The sequence below is a fragment of the Vulpes lagopus genome, chromosome X (assembly GCF_018345385.1).
Source record: "Vulpes lagopus strain Blue_001 chromosome X, ASM1834538v1, whole genome shotgun sequence".
Classification (NCBI taxonomy): Eukaryota; Metazoa; Chordata; class Mammalia; order Carnivora; family Canidae; genus Vulpes; species Vulpes lagopus.
The window spans coordinates 101,289,312-101,312,264 of record NC_054848.1 but is presented as its reverse complement, the minus strand read 5'-3'; the positions used below and the strand labels follow the sequence as shown (position 1 = coordinate 101,312,264).

At 36.3% G+C, this 22,953-nt stretch overlaps 1 protein-coding gene across 4 annotated transcripts in view; it reads left to right on the top strand.

Moving 5' to 3' along the window:
* The window catches only part of ZNF280C (zinc finger protein 280C), a 77,330-nt gene that overhangs the window by 33,019 nt on the left and 21,358 nt on the right, over window positions 1-22,953 (top strand). For all 4 annotated transcript variants that reach the window (XR_005985741.1, XM_041742146.1, XM_041742144.1 and 1 more), the window contains exons 10-16: window positions 20-240; window positions 4,726-4,883; window positions 5,802-5,902; window positions 6,738-6,884; window positions 13,369-13,500; window positions 17,131-17,444; window positions 17,864-18,004. Coding sequence is in view for 3 of the 4 variants with exons in the window: in XM_041742146.1 (XP_041598080.1) it covers window positions 20-240; window positions 4,726-4,883; window positions 5,802-5,902; window positions 6,738-6,884; window positions 13,369-13,500; window positions 17,131-17,444; window positions 17,864-18,004 (1,214 nt within the window). In the remaining variant the exon portion in view is untranslated. The remainder of the gene's footprint in view (window positions 1-19; window positions 241-4,725; window positions 4,884-5,801; window positions 5,903-6,737; window positions 6,885-13,368; window positions 13,501-17,130; window positions 17,445-17,863; window positions 18,005-22,953) is intronic.

Below are 22,953 nucleotides of genomic sequence, written 5' to 3'. Positions count from 1 at the left end.
TATTTTTTTTCTCTTTCAGCGTTGTTGTCCAGACATGGTAAATAAATTTTTGGAAATGATTAAAGCAGAACTTGAAATTACTGAAAATAAAAATAAGACTGGTGCAGAGAAAGGAAAATTAATTATGTTAGTTAGTGACTTTTACTATGGAAGACATGAAGGAGCTGTGGATGATGAACAGAAGACTTACACAACCTTTAAATGCTTCAGTTGCTTGAAAGTTCTTAAAAACAACATTAGGTATGTAAACACTTATTTCTCTTTCTCTCTGAAAATTGGAATGCTGCTGATGTAAATATGTCTTTATTTTCCTGTGCTATTCTAGATAGAATAAAGGCAGATTATAATGTCAAAGCTTTTGTCTTTTATTGTATTTTAAGAATTTGACACTTGGATCCACTTAGTTGTATTTCTTTAATACAGCTTAAGAAGGGGCAAAATTTATTTTAACTCAGAGAAAAATCACTTTTCTCTATCATTGAACTCAGAATTTTCAATGAGGTATTTTATTAGTTAGCTTCTTTTGAATCTACTTTTCCTATCACAGGAAGAGCTACCATATCCAATTTGAGCTCTTCCATATTAGTCTTATTTAATGCTCCAGTTTTTCAATTCATATTTATCATTTTGACCACATTTACCTTGCAGAGAAAGTGATTTTTTTAGATGATCTTCTTTAGAGAAGTACTAGTTTATGAAGCATGTCTGCTTTGAGTTTATGATTTAACACATTTTAAAAGTAGAGATTTAGTTCTCAATTTTAAAGATTTTGGAGATTTATGCATGTATGCTTTACATTTTAGGAATTTCTACTTTGTATTCTTTGAGTAACATGGCATATTACGTATCTATTGTCCTAAGTAAGATAGTAACCAGAGCAAAGTAACAGGACATATTGATATTTTTCAAGATATTTACCCTTGATGACTTTCCTTTGTAACTAGCATTCTTAAGTATGCTATAGGTCATTTCTAAGCCTAGAATTTATTTTATTTACTGATGAATTCTTAAGTCCAAAATGAAGTACATAGAAAAACCCTGAAATACACTGTAACATAAACCTAAAACAATTATGGATGCTACCTTTGTAGTAATGCTTTATAGTGTTTGGAGATCTTTTACATATGTTATTCATATGAGTTTTCATACTTCTTTATCTCCTTTTATCAAGCCCTAACAGCCTTCAATTGCTAATGGCCCAGTAGCTTAACAAAAGATAATTGTGCTTTGAGATATAACACTGAAACACTGTTAAAATAGAACCCTCTGACCTGCTTCCATATGTTTATCTTTTTACAGTAAAATATATCAGGAAATTAAATTAATAAATTTGGTAAAATTCTGAGAAAAGTGGGTCACTGTTTAAGTTCCTTATACTTAAATGTTAGACATATGATATTAGAAATTCTTATCAGCAGTAGCTTTTTAGTTTTTCCTCCAAGATTATTCCATTTAATATTAAACATGAAATCTCCTTTTTTTTGTTTTTATCCCAAAAGATTGGCTACAGATTTCTAGACTACCAGAATATTTAGAAATTTTAAGCTAACTGTATTTTATAACATTTAGAAATTTTGTAGCATTTCTGACATACTGGTTAGTAAATAAAACCTCAACAATATACACTGGGTAACTAAGATGTTAATATGTGTTAAATAACATTTTACCTTAATAGTAAAATCTAGGGTGGCAAATCAATAGTTTTAGAGGATGATAGAAGCTAATAGTTCAAGATTTCTACTCTCTGCCCTGTGAAGATATCGTAGGATCATTTTTTCCTACATTAAGTGTCACTAAAACCAGATAGGGCTATTTTATTCTGAGAATAGCTTTGTGAGGGGGTTGCTTTTTCCCACATCTCCATCTGCTGGTTTGACAAATGTGCACTGCTGATTGGGGGCAGTGTAATAATTGAGAAATAGCTAGTTAATTAACAGATCACTTTAAACAGATTTAAAATTTTTTTTTATTGGAGTTCAATTTGCCAACATATAGCATAACACCCAGTGCTCATCCCGCCAAGTGCCCCCCTCATTGCCCATCACCCAGTCACCCCAACCCCCCGCCCACCTCCCCTTCCACTACCCCTTGTTCATTTCCCAGAGTTAGGTGTCTCTCATGTTTTGTCACCCTCACTGATATTTTCACTAATTTTCTCTCCTTTCCCTTTATTCCCTTTCACTAATTTTTATATTCCCCAAATGAATGAGACCATATAATGTTTGTCCTTTTCTGATTGTCTTATTTCACTCAGCATAATACCCTCCAGGTCCCTCCACGTCAAAGCAAATAGTGGGTATTTGTCGTTTCTAATGCCTGAATAATATTCCATTGTATACATAGACCACATCTTCTTTATCCATTCATCTTTCGATGGACACCGACGCTCCTTCCACAGATTGGCTATTGTGTACATTGCTGCTATAAATATTGGAGTGCAGGTGTCCTGGCGTTTCACTTCATCTGTATCTTTGGGGTAAATCTCCAGCAGTCCAATTGCTGGGTCGTAGGGCAGATCTATTTTTAACTGTTTGAGGAACCTCCACACAGTGTTCCAGAGTGGCTGCACCAGTTCACATTCCCACGAACAGTGCAAGAGGGTTCCCATTTCTCCACATGCTCTCCAACATTTGTTGTTTCCTGCCTGGTTAATTTTCCCCATTCTCTCTGGTGTGAGGGAGTATCTCATTGTGGTTTTGATTTGTATTTCCCTGATAGCCAGTGATGCAGAGCATTTTCTCATGTGCTTGTTGGCCATGTCTATGTCTTCCTCTGTGAGATTTCTGTTCATGTCTTTTGCCTATTTCATGATTAGATTGTTTCTTTGCTGTTGAGTTTAATGAGTTCTAAACAGATTTTATTTATTAAGTTGTGAGCTGAAAGTTTAATGGCCCATGATCATTATATGTAAATATTTAGGCAAAACTAGTTTTTTTTTTAAATATTTTAATAGAGATGATGTTAAGATTAAAGGAGGAAGGGGCACCTGACTGGCTCAGTTGGCAGAGCATGTGATTCTTGATCTCAGGGTTGTGAGTTCAAGCCTCACATTGGGTGTGGTGCCAACTTAATAAAAATTAAAGGAGGAAAAAAGATATTTCAAAGTGTACCATGGGGATCCCTGGGTGGCTCCACAGTTTAGCGCCTGCCTTCAGCCCAGGGCGTGATCCTGGAGTCCCAGGATTGAGTCCCACATCGGGCTCCTTGCGTGGAGCCTGCTTCTCCCTCCGCCCGTGTCTCTGCCTCTCTCTCTCTCTGTGTGTCTATCATGAATAAATAAAATCTTAAAAAAAAAGTGTACTATAAGCAGGAGATGTGAAAAGATAAATGTTAAAGCCTGCATGTTATAATTGCTATCTAGGTTGATGACATAATCACTTCAAGATTATATCCTTTAGGGATGCATAATGAATAACAATATTTGACTCATTATTAAGGTTAATTTGAGTAACTTTACTTTGAAATTCAGTAAAAAGTTTCGACAAGCCCTCTGAAATAGATCTGCCTTTTTATATTTTACCCCCTCCATTGAAAGGTCTTAGTTCCTTCTCATAAGAAACCTATTAGAATCTGACACAGCAGAATGTAAAGCTAAAAAATGGACTATGCTTCAGAGGTTGTGTTCTGTGAAAAATGCAGTGTTTGTGCTCACAGTAAACAAGCATCATTAAATAAAACAAAAAGTTCTTTTAAATTGCTTTTACACAGATTTACAAACCAAAACACAAATAAAAATACTAATTTGTCTTTTAAGCAGCTGAAACTTATTGTATGCCTTTAAGGCCTTTAAAAGTTTTTTCTCAGGGTGCCTGCGGGGCTCAGTTGGTTAAGCATCTGCCTTAGGCTCGGGTCATGATCTCAGGGTCTTGGGATTGAGCCCCACATTGAACTCCTTGCTCAGCAGGGAGCCTGGTTCTCCCTCTGCCACTCCTGCTGCTTGTGCTCTCTCCTCTCTCTCAAATAAATAAAATCTTTAAAAAATAAAAGATTTCTCTTATGACTCTGTACCTGTTTTTGGTGGTAGGGTTTTCTTTCTTTAAGGATTTTATTTTAAAATGTAAATACTACTTCATGTATGGAAATGAAACTTGTTCTATTTTTAATATTTTATTTATTTAAGAGAGAGCAGGAGCAGGGGGAAGTAATAAAGAGGGAGAAGCAGGACTCTGAGATCATGACCTGAGCCAAAGGCAGACACTTAACTGTCTGAGCCACCCAGGCACCCCCAAGCCTATTGTTCTTAACAAAATTTTTTAAAATCTGAAATAATGAAAAGTTATAGCAAAGTAATGGTATTTCATAGGAACTATATCAATGGCTTATTTTAAAATGAAGATACAAAGAAAAATGATTACTGAGCCATTTAATGAAAGTGATCACTTTTTGATACTGGGCGGCTCAGTTGGTTAAGCGTCTGCCTTCAGCTCAGGTCATGATCCCAGGATTCTGGGATCAAGCCCCTAGTCGGGCTCCCTGCTAACTGGGGATTCTGCTTCTCCCTCTTCCTGCTACTACCCCTGCTTGTGTGCTCTCTGTCAAGTAAATAAATAAAAATCTTTTTAAAAAATTAAAATTGCACACTGTCCTAGAGGACTTTACGGCTTTGGAGATACTATTTTGAGTACTACAGCTGCATTTTTAACATTTAGGTTCAAATCCTTATTTGTGACTTTTTTTCCTTGGTTATAAATCTGAATATTTGCATCTGTTGACAATCATTTATAGGTTCATGAACCACATGAAACACCATTTGGAACTTGAGAAGCAGAACAGTGAGAGCTGGGAAAATCATACCACCTGCCAGCACTGCTACCGTCAATATCCTACACCATTCCAGTTGCAGTGTCACATTGAGAGTACTCACACTCCCCATGAGTTTTCTAGTAAGTCACAGTTTTATTGAAGTCTTGAACAGTAATGATTTTACTATAAAAATATTACTAGCATCTAAGCTATGAGGAATCCTTAAGAATTCTGAGAAGAATCCTAAGAATAAGAAATAGACTTTGGATTTGAAGGCACAGTTGAAAAACAAATTTTAACTTGTATAAACTTTTCAATAGAATTGCTTTCTAAAATTGAAGTCCCTCTTGTAAATAGAAACTTCCTTTGTATAACACATGCATTCATTGTATGCAGGGGGCTAAGTTAGAAAATTCAGATTCCCAGGATCCCTGGGTGGCGCAGCGGTTTGGTGCCTGCCTTTGGCCCAGGGCGCGATCCTGGAGACCCGGGATCAAATCCCACGTCGGGCTCCCGGTGCATGGAGCCTGCTTCTCCCTCTGCCTGTGTCTCTGCCTCTCTCTCTCTCTCTCTCTCTCTCTCTCTCTGTGATTATCATAAATAAATAAAAATTTTAAAAAAAATTAAAAAAAAGAAAATTCAGATTCCCTGGTTTGCAATTATGAAATCATTGGCCTTGATTTACACTCTAATAAGAAAAGTAATTGTGATGATAGTTAAAAATCAGAGTCTGGGGTTAGCTAGGATTTAAATTCCAGTTCTGCATCTTAATATAGCTGCAAGATCTCAGACAAGCTGTTAATCTTTCTGTGCCTCAGGCTCTTCATCTGCAAAATGGGGGTAAAGTTGCAGTACTCTGTCAGAGATGGCATGAGAATTAAGTAAGTTAATATAAGTAAGGTCCATAGAACAACGCTACAGAGTTAACAGCCATATAACTGTTGGAACCAGCACCACTGTTACTATTATTACTTATTGCTGTTGTTGTATGTACAAAAGGAATCTTTTATTTATATACATCTTTAAAATTGTATAATGTATTTTTTTTCCATTTTCAGCTATTTGTAAAATCTGTGAATTATCATTTGAAACGGAACATGCTCTTTTGCAACATATGAAGGACACTCATAAACCTGGTGAAATGCCATATATTTGCCAGGTATACATACATTTTATCATCTACTTAGGTGTTTGTTTTACTCTCATGTGCCACAAAATAGTATTAATCTATTGAATTTTTTAACCATTTGAATAAAATGAGTTGCTAAAATTGAAGACCCTCTTCAATAGTGGAAACTCCCTTGATATAACTCTTATATGTGGGGATGGTGGCTTGGCCTTGGACAGGAGGCCATAGTTCACTGATCCCTGTACTAGACAAACAAAATGCCCTGCTCTATATGGATCTTCTTACCATATAGAGAAGAATATAGACATGGCAGAAAAATAGGAAATGGTATTAGTTGTGGGGAACTCAACTAAATGCTTTGGGACCAGTATTTTTCCAGAATTTGAAGTGGTTCCCAAAAAGATAGCAAGATAAGAAAAATTGCCTCTGTCAGAGCCTGGATAGTATTTAAAATCCAAAGAAAAGAATGGTCTATTTTTTTTTAAGAATGGTCTATTTTAATAGCAGGAAAAACTTTCTAGGACAAGAGGTGTCACAGTTTGAAAATTCAAGCAAGATGGTGGGGGGAGTAGTAGATCTGAAAAGAAAAAGGAAATGCAAAAAAGAAAAAAGAAAAAAAGAAAAAGAAAAAGGAAATGCTAAGTTATATTTAGGAATATATCCCTAAACTTTGAAAGATAACTTTTCTATTTCAAAGAGTATACTTGGTATTTTCAGCAATAGAATTCTTGGTTGTATAGGCAACAGAGATGAATTTGTAGAGCATAATGTTCCTCTAAGCAAATGACTCTTCATTGCTACTTTGATGTAATTGTGTATCAGTTATAAACTTTCAAGTTAAACTAAACCTTCTTTATATTTCTAGGTGTGCCAGTTTAGATCATCAACATTTTCTGATGTAGAAAGTCATTTTAGATCAACCCATGAAAACACTAAGAATTTGCTATGTCCATTTTGCCTCAAAGTTAGTAGAATGGCAACTCCCTACATGAATCATTACATGAAGCATCAGGTGAGATTTAGCAGTTATTGGTTCATTTTGTTGTTGTAAAAAGGTAGGTATATAAAACTTTGAGGATTGGTTAGATTTGCTCTAAAAACAAAGTTAAGTGGTTCTAAATGACACAATTAATCTATATTTTTTGCTGAATAACTTGTGAAACTTCCACTTCTTTTGTTTGCTTCCTGGTGGTGATGAGGCTGTTGACTAGTGAAGATTTGGAAAGATAGGTAGAAATAGGAACCCTAGAGTGGAGGGAAAAAAGGAAGATGAGCAAAAAAATATTTATTTATTTATTTATTTATTTATTTATTTATTTATTTATTTATTTTAGACATACATATATAGAGAGAGAGACAGAGACAGAGACAGAGACACAGGAGGAGGAAGAAGTAGGCTCCATGCCGGGAACCTGACGCGGGACTTGATCCCTGGACTCCAGGATCACACCCTGGGCCAAAGGCAGGTGCCAAACCGCTGAGCCACCCAGGGATCCCCAAGCAAAATATTTTTTAAGTTGAATATCTCAGGGGGGGGGTGGAATCCCTGGGTGGCTCAGTAGTTTAGTCCCTGCCTTTGGCTCAGGGCATGATCCTGGAGTCCTGGGATCGAGTCCTGCATCGGGCTCCCTGCATGGAGCCTGCTTCTCCTTCTGCCTGTATCTCTGCTTCTCTCTCTCTCTGGGTCTCTCATGAATAAATAAAATCTTTAAAAAAAATATTTCAGGGGTCTAAGAGTGATAAGAATGGTTTTTTTAAGGTTTTATTTTTAAAAGGTTTTTTAAGGTTTTATTTATTGATTCATGAGAGACACAGAGACAGCAGAGGGAGAAGCAGGCTCCCTGTGGGGAGCCCAGTGCAGGACTCGATCTCAGAATCCCAGGATCACACCCCCGAGCCAAATACAGTCACTCAACCACTAAGCCGCCCAGGCATCCTGAGAATGGGAATGATTTTGAAGGTTGTTTGATAATTAAGAGCAGGGAAAGGGATATGTTTGAACTGGGGAAGAAAAGATTGAGGACTCAATCTTTTTTCCCTCTGCTTCTCTTCAAATTTCATTTCTACTTTCTAGCTCACTTTTTATTATGAAAAGACATGTGGTTGTCATTAGCAACCCAGAATGGTCTTTTGTAGCAACCAGTGACAAAGGAAATAGCAATGACACTTACTTCTAGATATGTGAACTATGCCAGAGAACTATATTTAGGTTATAACTTGTTTCCTGGATGACTTTTGCCAGTTCTGCTATGTAATTTCTGGGATACCACTGTTAGTACTTGCACCTTTCTCTTGAATTCTCATTTTATTCTTACTGGGTCTTTTCCTGACACAAGTAGACCATCCTTTAGTTAGGCTGAAAACTCTGATGAAACAGTAAGCCTATTTTTTGAGTGTTTGAAAGAGCAGTGGTACCTTTGGCAAAATTAGAAGTCACTGAGTTTACTAATGTGATTATGTAATCAAGTTTTGTCTCTTCACTGATCAGCTCATTACATTTTCTTATTATTGTTTGCATTGTCGTGGCCAGTTTACTCAGTACTACTGCTAACATTGTTTTCAGTTCCAGTCATTAGATGATCATGAAATCAACTTGTAGTTGTTAATTGAAAAAAATTATAAAAGTAAAAAATCCAGATACATTCAGGATCACCTATGATATGACTGGGGTGATTCCAACTGCTTATATGCCATCTCACCCTTAAGAACCTCTGGCAAAATCTTTCTATTCTAGAGTTTCCCCAACAGTGTTCCATCAGATGTTAATAGATGTTTCACTCTAAAATCGCTCCTGGAAAAAGAAATTCATTAGATGGCTGGATTTACAAAAGTAGCAGTTTTTTATTTTTAAAATTAGGGCTTTTAATATGCTTGAAAACTTCATAAATCTCTAAGGAAAGGGATATTTTATATATTGTTCCCAAGACTTATTTACCTATTTGCATAATACTTATTAACATTTCTTGAGAAATAGTTCAGAAAATGCTGGTGTTGGTGCTCTATTTCTTTTGACCTTTGATTTTGAAAGGAAGAATGAGATGTAAAACAGTAGATCTAACTATTTCATTATGAGGGTTTTAACCTAATTCTTTCTGCCATGCTTTCCTAAGCTCCAGAGAGAAATATAGATGTAGGGAGAATAATAGTATCCTTAGAAAGGTGAGAAAGAGATGGATATGCACACTGTGTGGACTATGTCTCTTAAGTGGTTTACCTGATCTGTAGTCACTCTTCATACCCTGAATTGTGTGTCTTAACTTGCCATGTATGTATCGTAAAGAGTTAACCCAGCAGGTCTGAATTGTTCATGTACATTTTCAGAAGGATCTACTTGCATAATTGGCCTTTGGCTAATTTCTGGAAACTGTGCCTTTGCTATTAGTTGATTAATGCTTTATGTGCCTGGAACCTTGAGCCATATCGTACCCACTGTTCTAGATCATTTGTACAAAAAGTATGATTATGATGAGCACCTGCTTTTCTTCTGGGAGACTGAAGATTTAGTGACTGAACCCTGTAAAAAAAAATCCTGGCCTCTTAGACCCAAGAGAACTTTCCTGGTAAAAAGCACTTCGTACGTGTTGCTGCAGTTAGTTGCTGGGGGATTGATTAAGGCATGTCCTATGCAACTCCATTGGGAGAGAGCACTTGGAAACTGGTGCCACTGTCTTCCACACTCCACCCAGTCATTTTTTTCCCTTTATTAATCCTGCTCTGTATCCTTTCACTAGAATAAATCATATCTACGAGTATAACTTCTAAGTCCTATAAGTTCTCCTGATTGACGAAACCTGGGAGTAGTCTTGAGGACTACTGACAGACCATTGGTGACCAGTTTTTGTGAGTTTGGAGTACCTAAGAGGTAGGCAATCAGCAGTCAACAGAGGAGAAACTTTATTAATCAGGAGGATCATCAGGCATTTTTCAAGGTACTTGCAACTTACACAGTTGTTCACAAAAGACTAAAAAACCAGGGCACCTGGGTGGTTCAGTCAGTTAAGCATCTGCCCTCAGCTCAGGTCCTGAACCCGCGATCCCAGGATCAAGCCCTGTGTCGGCTCCCTGCTCAGTGAAGAGTCTGCTGCTCCCTCTCCCTCTGCTGCTCCCCATACTTGTGCTCTCATGCTTGTGCACATTCTTTCTCAAATAAAGTATTTTTTTAAAAAGATTCAAAAACCATAGGTAAGCAGAATTATAAACTTGTAATTGAGGTAATATAAGTGTGATTTTAGATAATAGGAATTTATTGAATGTATGGCTCATTTTATTCTTTTTGAAGACTTTAGTAATCTTTTCCTAAAAATGATGTATTATCATGTCTCAAGTGATTTTAGAGCTAACAAATACAGTTTGTACAACTTTTAAGAAGAATGATTTTATATATGTTAAATATTGTTATTTGATCTTTATAAAGATCATAGGTAGTTAATATATACTAATCACTGGCCATATGATAGTGTTTTTACTTGCACAGTGTTTTTACTTTGTAGGGTAGTCCTCTCAACTACCCTACAAAGCAGGTATGTGATCATTTTCATTTCATCGATGAGGAAACAAAGCTTTATAGAGAGTAAGTTACTTGCCCAGTGTCACATTCTCTAATAAATGGCAGAGCCAAAAATAGACTTAAAGCCCAAGGTTTTACTATAGAGCCATATCCTTCACTGACATTAAAGCAGATCTAAAGGAGATATAGTCAGAATTAGCCTTGAAAATTCTTCAAATCACCCATACAATACAGTATATTTGTCAGAAAGTTAAACTCAGACAGGTTATTCTCTATCCCTGGAACAGATCACCAATTTTTTGTTGAATGTCATATTATTTTAAGATGTAATGTATTATCTATCTTCTTTACCACATCTCAAGAATTACATGCATAAGAGTGATATGCAAGACTTGAGTCCAACTAAGGGAATAGTAGATTAATGTCTCCCGTCTCAGGGCTCTGGGGAAATGCTTATTGAATGAAATGGCAGACATTTTGAACTAGTTAAATTGTGCCTGCTTCTCATGTGCACACTCTCAATCTCTTACTGTCTTCCCCACTATTTATTTAACAAATATTTATTTATTGAGTGCTTAATATATGCCAGGGACTGTTTCTGCAGAAGTGAACGAAACAAGGTTTATGCCCTCTGGAATCTGTGTTCTAGTGGAGAAAGTATATGTATGCCAGTTGGTGGTAAATACCATGGGAAGAAAACACATGAGGGTAGAAAGTGCCAGGACTTCGGAGGTGAAGGAGCTGTTTCTGTTTTTTATATGGGGTGGCCAAAGAGAGCCTTTCCAAAGAAAATAAGAGGGTTAGCTATGTGGATATCTGGGAGAAAACATTCCAAGGAGAGGGAATTTTAAGGAGGCAGTGAGGTGAGCATATATCTAGGTGTTGAAGGAGTGGGAAGGAGCATAGTAAACAAGTGGGAAGAAGAGTAGTAGGAAATGAGATTGTACCAATAGAATGCAAAGCAGATAGTGTAGGGTCTTGTGAGCCAGAGTTAGGATTTTGGTGTGGTATGGAAAGCCATTAGAGGCTTTAAGCATGTGAGAGATGACTCTGGCAGCTATGGAGAGAATAGACTGTTAGGAGGAGAGGGTGGAAACCAGGAGAAGGCAGGAGGCTGTTGCCAGAGTACAGGTAAGTGGCTTGGACTGATTAGGTGGCTGAAAAGGTTATAAGAAGTGGAAAGATTGTTTTTGAAAGTGAAGCCGACAGGTTTTATTAATGGGTTGATGGATGTGAAGTTTGAAATAAAGACTAGAGTTAAGAGTAACCAAGTTCTTTTGCCCTGAGCCACTGCTAAGAATGGTGTTCCCATATGCTGAGATATTGGGAAAACTAGGCAAGGAACAGATTTTTTTTTTCTTTTTGCAAGGTGGATGGGGGAAAACCTAGAGTTCAGTTTTGTCCATGTTGATTTGAAATGCCTATTAGATGTCAAGTAGTGATGTTGAGTAGGCAGCTAGATAGATACTATTTAAATCATGAAGCTGAATGAGGTATAGGTATAGGCAGAGAAAAGACATCTGGAAAATGTACTTTGGGGAATTTTCTATCTATCTTGTAATCTTGCTATCTGTTTCTTGACTGAGATCTTTTTCCCCTCTTCTCTCTTTTGAGCACGTATGAGGTGAATCTGTTTACATTGCCTATACCTATGATATGATCTAATGCACCATACTTCTGAAATTGTCTTTAAAATGAAATTAAAGTAGTATTATACAAACATATTTCTATATTGCTTTGAAATTTTTTAAAGATTTTATTTATTTATTCATGAGAGACAGAGAGAGAGAGAGAGAGAGAGAGAGACAGGCAGAGGGAGAAGCAGGCTCCATGCAGGGAGCCTGACGTGGGACTCGATCCCGGGACTCCAGGATCACGCCCTGGGCCGAATGAGGTGCTAAACCACTGAGCCACCAGGGCTGCCCTGCTTTGAAATTTTTAAAGAACTTTTATTTTATCAAGTGCCTGCTGTGTAACAGTAACTGCTTAATTAATGAGACTGTATACATAAAGATTGCAATTGATAATATATAGTAGAAGACCAACTAGCTGTAAGCAAATGACTTAGATTTCTCTTGGGTTCTGTTTCCCATCAATAAAATAATAGGCCTGAGTCTGAGAAGGGACCTAGTCAAGGGGTTCTCTGACAGTAGATTGGGATCAGTTCTGATTTGTACTTCTACACTCATGCTGTCCAATATCACAACCACTAGCCAACTGTGTCTGTTTAAATTTAAATTAATTAATTTGGTTTTAGGAATTTCAATTTTTTGTGAAACAAATATAAATTTTAAAAATTAAAAATAGGGGATCCCTGGGTGGCACAGCAGTTTGGCGCCTGCCTTTGGCCCAGGGCGTGATCCTGGAGACCCGGGATCGAGTCCCACATCGGGCTCCTGGTGCATGGAGCCTGCTTCTCCCTCTGCCTGTGTCTCTGCCTCTCTCTCTCTCACTCTGTGACTATCATAAATAAATAAAAATTTTAAAAAAATCTTTAAAAATTAAAAATAACTTGGTCTTCTCTAGGATCACATTCACAGTATCATGTACTTAATGGCTAATACTTCTAATTTAGTTTAAAAAGCTTTCACACTACAAAGGTATAGGACTGATCACACTTGAACCTAAGTGATGAAATTTTCATTTTGATTGCCTATATGGTAACAAATACTTTGTTTTTTAAAGATTTTGCTTTTAACTAATCTCTACACCCAATGTGGGGCTCAAATATAAAACCCTGAGATCAAGAGTTGTATGTTCTACTGACTGAGACTGGAGGCACCCCCCAAATACTTTTGAAACCCATATATTAATGCAAACAGTGTTTCTAAAAATGAAATAATATTTTGGTATTATTTATGATGGGATATGGTAAAATACTGATTTTTAAAAATTATTTAGCTATTACAATTAAGAGCAACTTCAGGTCCCAGGATTTGTGGTGGTAGAACTTATTTCTGATAGTATTTTTTATGTTTTTTGTAAACAGAAAAAAGGAGTTCATCGTTGTACCAAATGCCGACTACAATTTTTGACCTGCAAAGAGAAACTGGATCATAAGACCCAACATCGGACATTTATAAAGCCTAAAGAGCTAGAAGGACTGCCTCCTGGTACAAAAGTGAGTTTTAAATATGTTGTATTTTAACATTTTGTGTGATAATAGAAGTAAATATAGTAATATTTATCTATAATATTAAAAATTAACTTCTGCTTGTCACTGATATTTAAGGTTTTATTATTCTTAATTTTGGAAAGAAAAACTAATATCCTTTGGGGTTTTTTTGTTTTGTTTTGTTTTGTTTTTAGTTAATTTTGACATGTGCTATATTGGAGCATATTCCTTCGTAGTGAGTGCAACTAGATTAAGTGTAGACTGAGCCAGTGAGTTGTTTCAGTCTTCTATAGGCTGCTTATGAGCTCTTCTAGTTGGCAGCATATATGTCTGCTTTAGCTGCTAGACTGTAAGGTTAAAAATCATGTTTAATTTATCTTTGTGTCCCTAGCATTTATCATAGTGCCTTGAATGCCATACTTTGTTGAGTCTACTCTCAGAAAAGCAAGTTCTCCTCCTGAATAGCATTGCTGTGTTGAGTGAGCAAACACACATCTCACTACAAATTTCCTTTTCCCTACATGCCCTACATACACCTGTTTTCTCTGACTTTATGTAAAGTCAACTCTTGATTATTTGCACCAATGGAGGGATACATAATCCAAAGTAAAATAATTCCCAAACATTTATATTTAGCTTTTGAGTACTTACCTTTGAATGTAAATATGTCTGCTATTTGAATTAATTAAAATAATGTAAAGCAATGCTTTGTACACCTACAGTGAGAGAAACTATCCCAGTATTCTTCCCTATAATCCATTCATTCCATGCTGGGACTAGATGTGCAGAAGATTAATATAAGTAGTGCAGTCCTCTCTCATACTTTCCCTTGTTAATAATAATAGTAACAGGGCAGCCCTGGTGGCGCATCGGTTTAGCGCCGCCTGTAACCTGGGGTGTGACCCTGGAGACCCGGGATCAAGTCCCACGTCAGGCTTCCTGCATGGAGCCTGCTTTTCCCTCTGCCTCTCTCTCTCTGAATAAATAAATACATAAATCTTTAAAAAAATAATAATAGTAACAATAAGTATGTTATGATAATCATGATCATAATAATAGATGTAGCACTTTAGAATTAAGCTCTGTGTGCTTTTTCATACATTCTATTTAATCCATGTAGCAATTTAATGAGGTAGACAAGACAGGTATTATTTCTATATTATAAATGAGGAGCTTAGAAAGGATAAGTTACTTACTCAAGGTTACATGGCTAGAAAGAGGCAGTATTGAGATTTAACCTGGGTCTTTTGAGTCCTAGTTCAGTGCTTTTTACATGATACCAAATCACATGTATTTCAAAGGACTTGCTCATTGGCTGGTCCTCAAGTACATGGGAATAATATAATGAAGTGATTAAAGAGAATGTTAGTGAGTGTGTTTTCCATTATTAATCAATGGGTATAATCGAACATTTTCTTTTTCTGAATACTAAATGAGAAAAGTTACATTAGCTCCCTTTAGGGAAATTCTGAATATTGTTAAACTCTTCATGCTGTATAATGAATTGATGTAACCTCCACAATAACCTAATTATAAATTCTGACCAGTAAGCTAAACAGAGCAGGTCACATTTACTGGAGATCTGTTTCATAGTCACCAAAGAGTAATGCAGAACTTTCCAGAGTTGTTATTCTAGTTTTGAGATTTAAATTTTGACCTCTACGTTTGTGAAAGCTACTTAGTTGTATTAGAACATAAAATAGCGAGGGAATTTTTTTTGCTATTCATATAATTTGCACTAACTCCTAGTTATCCATTAATATCTGTTAACATATAAACATTATCAATAAAAAACTATAATATACGACAGTAAATAAATGTCAAGGGTAAACATCATTTAATTGGTATGACTATTTAGAATAAATGAGAAACTTAACTGTATTTGCCATTTTCAAAATGATGTTTAAAATTTGAGTTGCAGTGATTTTTTATAACAGCTTTATTGATATGTAATTTATATATCATACAATTCACTCACATAAAGTGTATATAATTCAGTGGTTTTCAGCATATTCACGGAGTTGTGCAAACATCACTACAAACAATTTTAGAACATTTTTACTACCAAAAGAAACCCTATATCCATTAGCAGTCACTCCCTATTTTCCCTTTACCAACCCCAGACAAACTTTAATCTGTTTTCTACTCCTATGGATTTTCCTATTTTGAACATTTCATAAAAATGAAATTCACAGGATGCCTGGGTTGCTCAGTGGTTAAGGATCTGCCTTTGACTCAAGGTGTGATCCTGGAGTCCTGGGATCGAGTTCCATGTCGGACTCCCTGCATGGAGCCTGCTTCTCCCTCTGCTTATGTCTCTGCCTCTTTCTTTCTCTGTGTCTCTCATGAATAAATAAATAAAATCTTTTAAAAAATGAAATTCACTTAACATTTCTAAGGTTCATCAGTATTAAGGCTTGGATCAATAAGTACTGCTTTCTTTTTTATGGCTGTATCAATACTTTATTATTTTATATATCCATTCATTACTTAATGGGCATTTGGGTTTTTTCCACTTTTTAGCTGTTATAAATAATGCTCCTATGAAAATTCATGTACAAATTTTTGTGTGGACATGCTTTTTCGTTTCTCTTGGGTAGAATTGCAAGGAATGGAACACTTAAGACTAGAATTCCTAGCTTATATAATTCTCAAGTTTAACATTTTGAGGAACTGCCAAACTGTTTTCCAAAGCACATTCCTACCAGAAATATATGAGCATTGCAGTTTCTCTACATCCTTGTCAATACTTGTTATCTGCCTTTTTTTACTGTAGCCATTTTAGTTGGTCTGAAGTGATACCTCCCTGAAGTTTTGATTTGAATTTCCTTGATGACTAATGATTGTTGAGTATCTTTTCTAGTGCTTATTGGCCATTTATATATCTTTTTTAAAGGTATGCTTATTCAGATAATTTGCCCATTTTTTCCTCTCTTTTTTTTAAGATTTTACTTTTAAGTAATCTCTACCCCCAATGTGGGGCTCAAACTCACAACCCCAAGATCAAGTTACATGCTCCACCAACTGAGCCACCAGGCATTCCCATTTGTCCACTTTTAAATTCAGTTGTTTGTCTTTTTATTGAGTTGTAAGACTTCTTTATATATTCTGTATACAAGTTTCTTATTAGAAATATGATTTGCAAGTACTTTTTCTCATTCTGTGGGTTGTCTTGTCACTTTCTTAACAGTGTCCTTTGCAATACAAAAGATTACATTTTTATGAAGTCCATTTAATCTATTTTTTCTTTGGTCACTTGTGCTTTTGTTATTGTATATAAAAAATCATTACCTAACTTCAAATCATGGAGATTTACTCCTATGTTTTCTTCTAAGAGTTTTGTAGTTTTAGTTCTTATGATTTGATCCTTGATACATTTTGAGTTAATTTTTGTATCTAGTATGAGGTAGGGGTCCAGATTCATTCTTTTGCATCTAGATATTCAGTTGTGCTAGCACCATTTGTTTGATAAGACTATTGTTTCTTCTGCTGAGTTGTTTTGGTACCCTTGTCAAAAACCAATTGACTATAATGTCAAGGCATGCAGTGATCTTTTTAATATTAATGTGATTAATTTTCTAAAATATATATATGTATATATTTTGCCTTCATTATATATTGCCTTCATTTTTATAGGTTACTATTCGAGCTTCAATTGGACCTCTTCATTCAAAACCGGTTACTTCATCTCCCAGTAGTAGCGTTCCAAGCACCTCTTCTTTTCAGCTCTCACCTCCAAAGTCTAAAAGTACAACTGCTAAAAATGCTACCAAATCAAATACAAGTAAATCTAAGACAAGTAAGCCTCATGCAACTACATCCACTACAAGTAAACCTAATGCCAATAAGCGAGGTAGAGGTGCATCTAAATGCAAGACAAAAACCACTTACAAGCAAAAGAAACAACGCAACAGAAAGAATAAAATTAGCATAGCTTTGAAGAACTTAAGGTAATATCTTTTATTCCTTGTACATAATACTAATTGAATATTAAATATTTATTTTAATATAATTTACCATATCACAAAGCTCCCTTACACAGTTACATACCATTCACTGTCTGGCATAAAGGCCAACTGCTGAGCAGAGCTGGAATTAGTGTTCATTGTATAATTATCAATTACTCTAATATTTTGTGCTTATATCTTGTGATAGTTGAATTTATTAATGTGATCCTTTTTATTCTAAGGAAACATTAACTGGTGTTTGATTTTTGACACTTATTCTAGCTTATTGTTTTGAATCAAATTTTCAAATTCTGTCTCTGCTTAAAGATGTTAATTTAAACATCTTAGCTTCAGTTAATAAGGCTTTACCTTATTATTTTTGTTTCGTAACATATTTTCATCTTTTTCTCTGTGTCTGTAAGGTGTCGTCGGGGAGTTCACAAGTGCATTGAGTGTCATTCCAAAATAAAAGATTTTGCAAGCCACTTTTCAATATATATCCACTGTAATTTTTGCAAATATAACACTAACTGTAACAAAGCCTTTATAAATCATATGGTGAGGTAAGTTAAACATGTACACTGCCAATCAAAATTGCCATTTAAGATGTTTGTTTTTTAAAAATAAAGTTGTCCTATTAATTGTCACATCAGGGAGCTAATAGGGAACTTCTAGGATATTATTTAATATTATTTTCCAATGTAATAAATCATTAAATTAGGGGGACAGAAAATTTCAAGAACAGACCAATGAAATTAGAATAGATTTGTTTGGGAGATTTGTTTTTCAAAGTCTTTTAAAAAATGGTTATTTTTAAACATAAAAATTTTAATATTTTCATAATATTTATCAAATAAATACATGTAACCACATGAGTGTTGTTTTCTTTCAAAGCATTCACTTTGAGAGACTCCAGGTTTGTCAGAGATGCTAAGAATATTACTGGCACTCACATGAGTGCACTCTTTCCCTCCCACCCTCCTTCCCTTCTCTCCCTTCCTTTCATCCACCTTTCTATCCATTAGTCTTTCAAGCCATTTATCTTTGCATTCATTCAATGAGATGTGAAATGAGAGACTATAGGGATATTCTAGTCATGATGCTACTGTTAGAATTCCTTTTCATATACCAATTCAATTTATATTATTTGAGCACCTATCATGTACTCTTTGCTAGAGAAAGACTTCAAAGACTACATTAATTTCATTTGGACATCATTAGTAGCAACTTTATTCTTTCAAGAAGAATTTTTTTAAACAGGTACAAATTGTTCAGATATAAATACGCTAAGTTGATTACTCAAACTGAGGTAGTTCCATTTATTTTCAGTCAGAAATAAGATATAGCCAATTAAAGTGGTTTTTTTATGGATCATAACAAGACCTCTGTTACATGTTGTACCCCCTTCCCTACCACTGTCCCAGCTTAGCTCAACATATACAATATTGATTCATTTTGAATTCTCATTACCCACGATTTTCAGAGTCTTGACTCCTTTCCAGTCCAGGGCACCACTCTAACTTATTATCAACCTCATCCTTATAGTCACCTGTTTTGAATGTTGCTTTCTCTTTGTTCTAGAATCTTTTATATCTTCAGTCATGCTTAGCCTTGCTATCCATGAATCTCTTTTTGCTGTGTGCCTTTCCAAACTACCAAATTGCTTGATATAATTATCTCTGGATTTGTGATTCTTAATTTTAATTTGGTTCTGGGTTTTTAAAAATTCTTCTTTATCTACAACGTCTGTTTAAATTCTTTTCAATACCCTCAAGATTTTATTCTAGTCTCTTAGTTGTTAGTCTCTTTCCTACTAATTACTCAGAGGTCATCCTTCTCATTTTTCCAAAGATTAACTTTTTCTACCTAAAGTTTTTCTCCCTTTATCCAGACATTAGTCCCAGAAAGACATTTCTTGCTTTTTGAAAGCAAATCCTGCCCCTCATCTCTTCCACTTTCTTCACAACCTTATTCAGTTATTTTGTACCTTCATCTCTTTCTATCCACGTTCCTTCCCCTGCACATATCTTCAGGTATTTTTTTAGGATGAAGGAGATTTGCCTTCACTTTGCATATCTTCTTGTCTTACTATCTACATTTTAAAGAGTTTTCTTTACTATCTTTTTTTTTAAAGATTTTATTTATTTATTCATAGAGACACAGAGAGAAAGAGAGAGAAGGAGAGAGAGAGAGAGGCAGAGGAAGAAGCAGGCTCCACGCAGGGAGCCCAATGTGGGACTGGATCCCGGGTCTCCAGGATCACACCCCGGCCTGCAGGCGGCACCAAACTGCTGCACCACTGGGGCTGCCCTTTACTATCTTTAAGCTCAGTTTGTCTCAAGGTATCATTTGCGGAAATATGGAACATCAACTGAAAATAATACACTTTAAGTTTCTGAAGCCTTGATCTGCCACCATTCATAATGGCTTCCTGAATGTCCACCTTCTACAATTTACCACTCTGCCTCCCAACTACTGCAAGGATTTCTTCCTATATCTTAGTTGCTCTAAACCAGGCCCTGGCAAATCTTATTTTCAGTACATGCTAGGAAGAATGCTGGTATTTTTTAATTAAAGTATAATTAACATACAGTTATATTAGTTTCAGGTGTACAATAAAATGATTAAACAATTCTATACATTGTTCAGTGCTCATCAAGTGTACTCTTTTTTAAAGATTTACTTATTTGAGAGAGAGGATGAGTGGGGTGGGGGAGGGGCAGAGGGAGAGGCAGATACATCAGTTGCAAATTTCTTCTCCTATTCAGTAGGATGCCTTTTTGTTTTGTTGATGGTTTCCTTTGCTGTAAAGGCCTTTTATTTGGGGGGCACCTGGGTGGCTCAGTTGGTTTGGCTTCCAACTCTTGATCCCAGCTCAGGTCTTAATCTTAGGGTCATGAGTTCAGGCCCCATGTTGGGTTCCATGCTGGGTATAAAAAGCCTACTTTAAAAAAAAGAAAAGCTTTTTATTTTCGTGTAGGCCCAGTAGCTTACACGAAAGCTACTTTTGTTTGCTTTTGTTTCCCTTACCAGAGGAGACATACCTGGAAAAATGTTTCTACAGCTGATATAAAAAAAATACTGCCCCCCCCAAAAAAAGAAATTACTGCCTATGTTTTCTTCTAGGAGTTTAGCTTCAGGTCTCACATTAGGTCTTTAATCCATTTTGAGTTTACTTTTGTGTATGGTGTAGGAAGGTGGTCCAGTTTCATTCTTTTGTATGTAGCTGTCCAGTTTTTATAGCACCATTTGTCAAAGATACTGTCTTTTCCCCATTGTAGATTCTTGCCTCCTATAATTCATAGATGAATTGACCATATAAGTGTGGGTTTATTTCTGGACTCTCTATTCTGTTTCAGTCATCTGTGTATCTGTTTTTGTGCCAGTACCATACTGTTTTGATCACTACAGCTTTGTAGAATATTTTAAAATCTGGAATCATGATACCTCGAGCTTTGTTGTTTTTCTTTTTTTTAAGATTTTATTTATTCATGAGAGAAACACACACACACACAGAGAGAGAGAGAGAGGCAGAGACATAGGCAGAGGGAGAAGCACACTCCCCACGGAGAGCCTGTTGCAGCACTCGATCCCAAGACCCTGAGATCATGCCCTGAGCCAAAGGCAGATGCTCAACCACTGAGCCATCCAGGTGCCCCTGTTGTTGGTATTTTGATAGTGATGAAGAATGCTGGTCTTTTATTCTGTGCCAAACACATGGCTGCCCCAGTGGAGCTTTAATTCTGCCCCTAATTTATAAGAGATTAAATTGGAAAATATTTTTAGTGTTTTTTATACCCCTGGTCATTCCATCCTCCAGTATCCCATTTTTCATAGGTTCTTCAACTGTCTTGCAGGACCTCCAATACCATCCTATCCCAAAATATTCCCAATTGGCCTCAGGCTTCTTTATAACCTTTTCCTAATTTCCAGTAAGCCCCAACTTTGCACTGTGTTGTCATCACACATGTCATCACTTACTCATTATTAGCCTCATAAAGAACTGAAAACTTCCACTTCTACTTTTCTAAGGGCCTTTGCATTTCCCTAATTCAGTGGTGCCTTGGTTCCTTTGTGGCCTTGGGTAGCTCCCCCTGAATGGTACACCCTCACCCAATGTGGACTTTTGTCATAGACTTGAGCTCTGTACCTGCAGAAGTCTCATTTTCTTAGAGGTTGTGGACCTTTATTCTCAGCCCACATCAACTCTCTAGCAAGTCAGGCCTGCCAATTAACCTCCCCCAACATTGAGTTTATTTTGTATTCAATATCTAAAGTGGCTTTCCTTATTCTGTGCTATTCCTTAGAATGCCCTTCTCAGTTGACCTGTGAAGAATCTAATCACTCATAGGAATCATTCCTTCCTTTGAGTTCTGTACCATTCAGCTCTTCTGCCTCATTAAATATGTGTCCGTTTTATCTACCTGAAAGAGCAGTTCTTTGTATGCAGCATGGCATCTATTCTGCAGCTATTTTCATGGGGCTAGAGCTAGCCAGAACTGTTCTTTTCCTGTGCATATGTGGTATGCTGGTGATCATTTCCATTGATCTAAGGATAATCATTGACCTGGTGTGGTGGCTGGTGTTTCTCAAACTTTGGCCTACATATGAATCACCTGAAAAGTATGTTGAAACTGATTTCTGGGCCTCACTAGCAGCGATTAATTCAGCAGGTCTAGAGTGGGACCCAAGACTTTGTATTTCTGATTGAGTGGGAAGGTGATATGGATGTTACTGGTCCATGAACCACCTTTTGAGTAATCCAGTGCAATGCTAGTCCTGGCTAATCCTGCCTGGCTTTTTAATACAGGAAAGCTTTCGTTATCAGTTTGAAAGAGGGTAGAGGGATGCCTGGAGGGCTCAGTCAGTTAAGTGGTTTACTTTCAGCTCACATCATGATCTCAGGGTCTTGGGATGGAGCCCCACATCAAGCTCCCTGCTCGTCTGCTTGAGGATTTGCTCTCCCTCTCCCTCTCTTTCTGCTCCTCCCATTACGCTCACTCACTCACTCTCAAATAAATAATCTTTTTTTAAAAATGAAAATAAAAGGGGGTATAAAAGCTGTTGCCATGGCTGAAAATTTTAGTGGTTTTTTTGTTGTTGTTGTTCTGTGCATAGGGGAAGTATTGTTTTAATTCATGAGCTCTGTTTTGCTTTCCGTAAAGGCTCTCCTAAAAATTGCAAAAGATTCTTTACATGTGGGCAGCCCGGGTGGCTCAGTGGTTTAGTGCCGCCTTCGGCCCAGGGCATGATCCTGGAAACCTGGGATTGAGTCCCACATCAGGGTCCCTGCATGAAGCCTGCTTCTCCCTCTGCCTGTGTCTCTGCCTCTCTCTATCTCTCTCTCTGTGTCTCTCATGAATAAATAAATAAAATATTTTAAAAATATTCTTTACATGTTTCATTTTACTGATGGCAAATAATGTAATTTAGCCCAAGTAGCATTTGCTTCAAGGATCATTCGGATTCTCCCCCCTTGCTAAATATATTAAGATAAGAAAGTGATAATTAT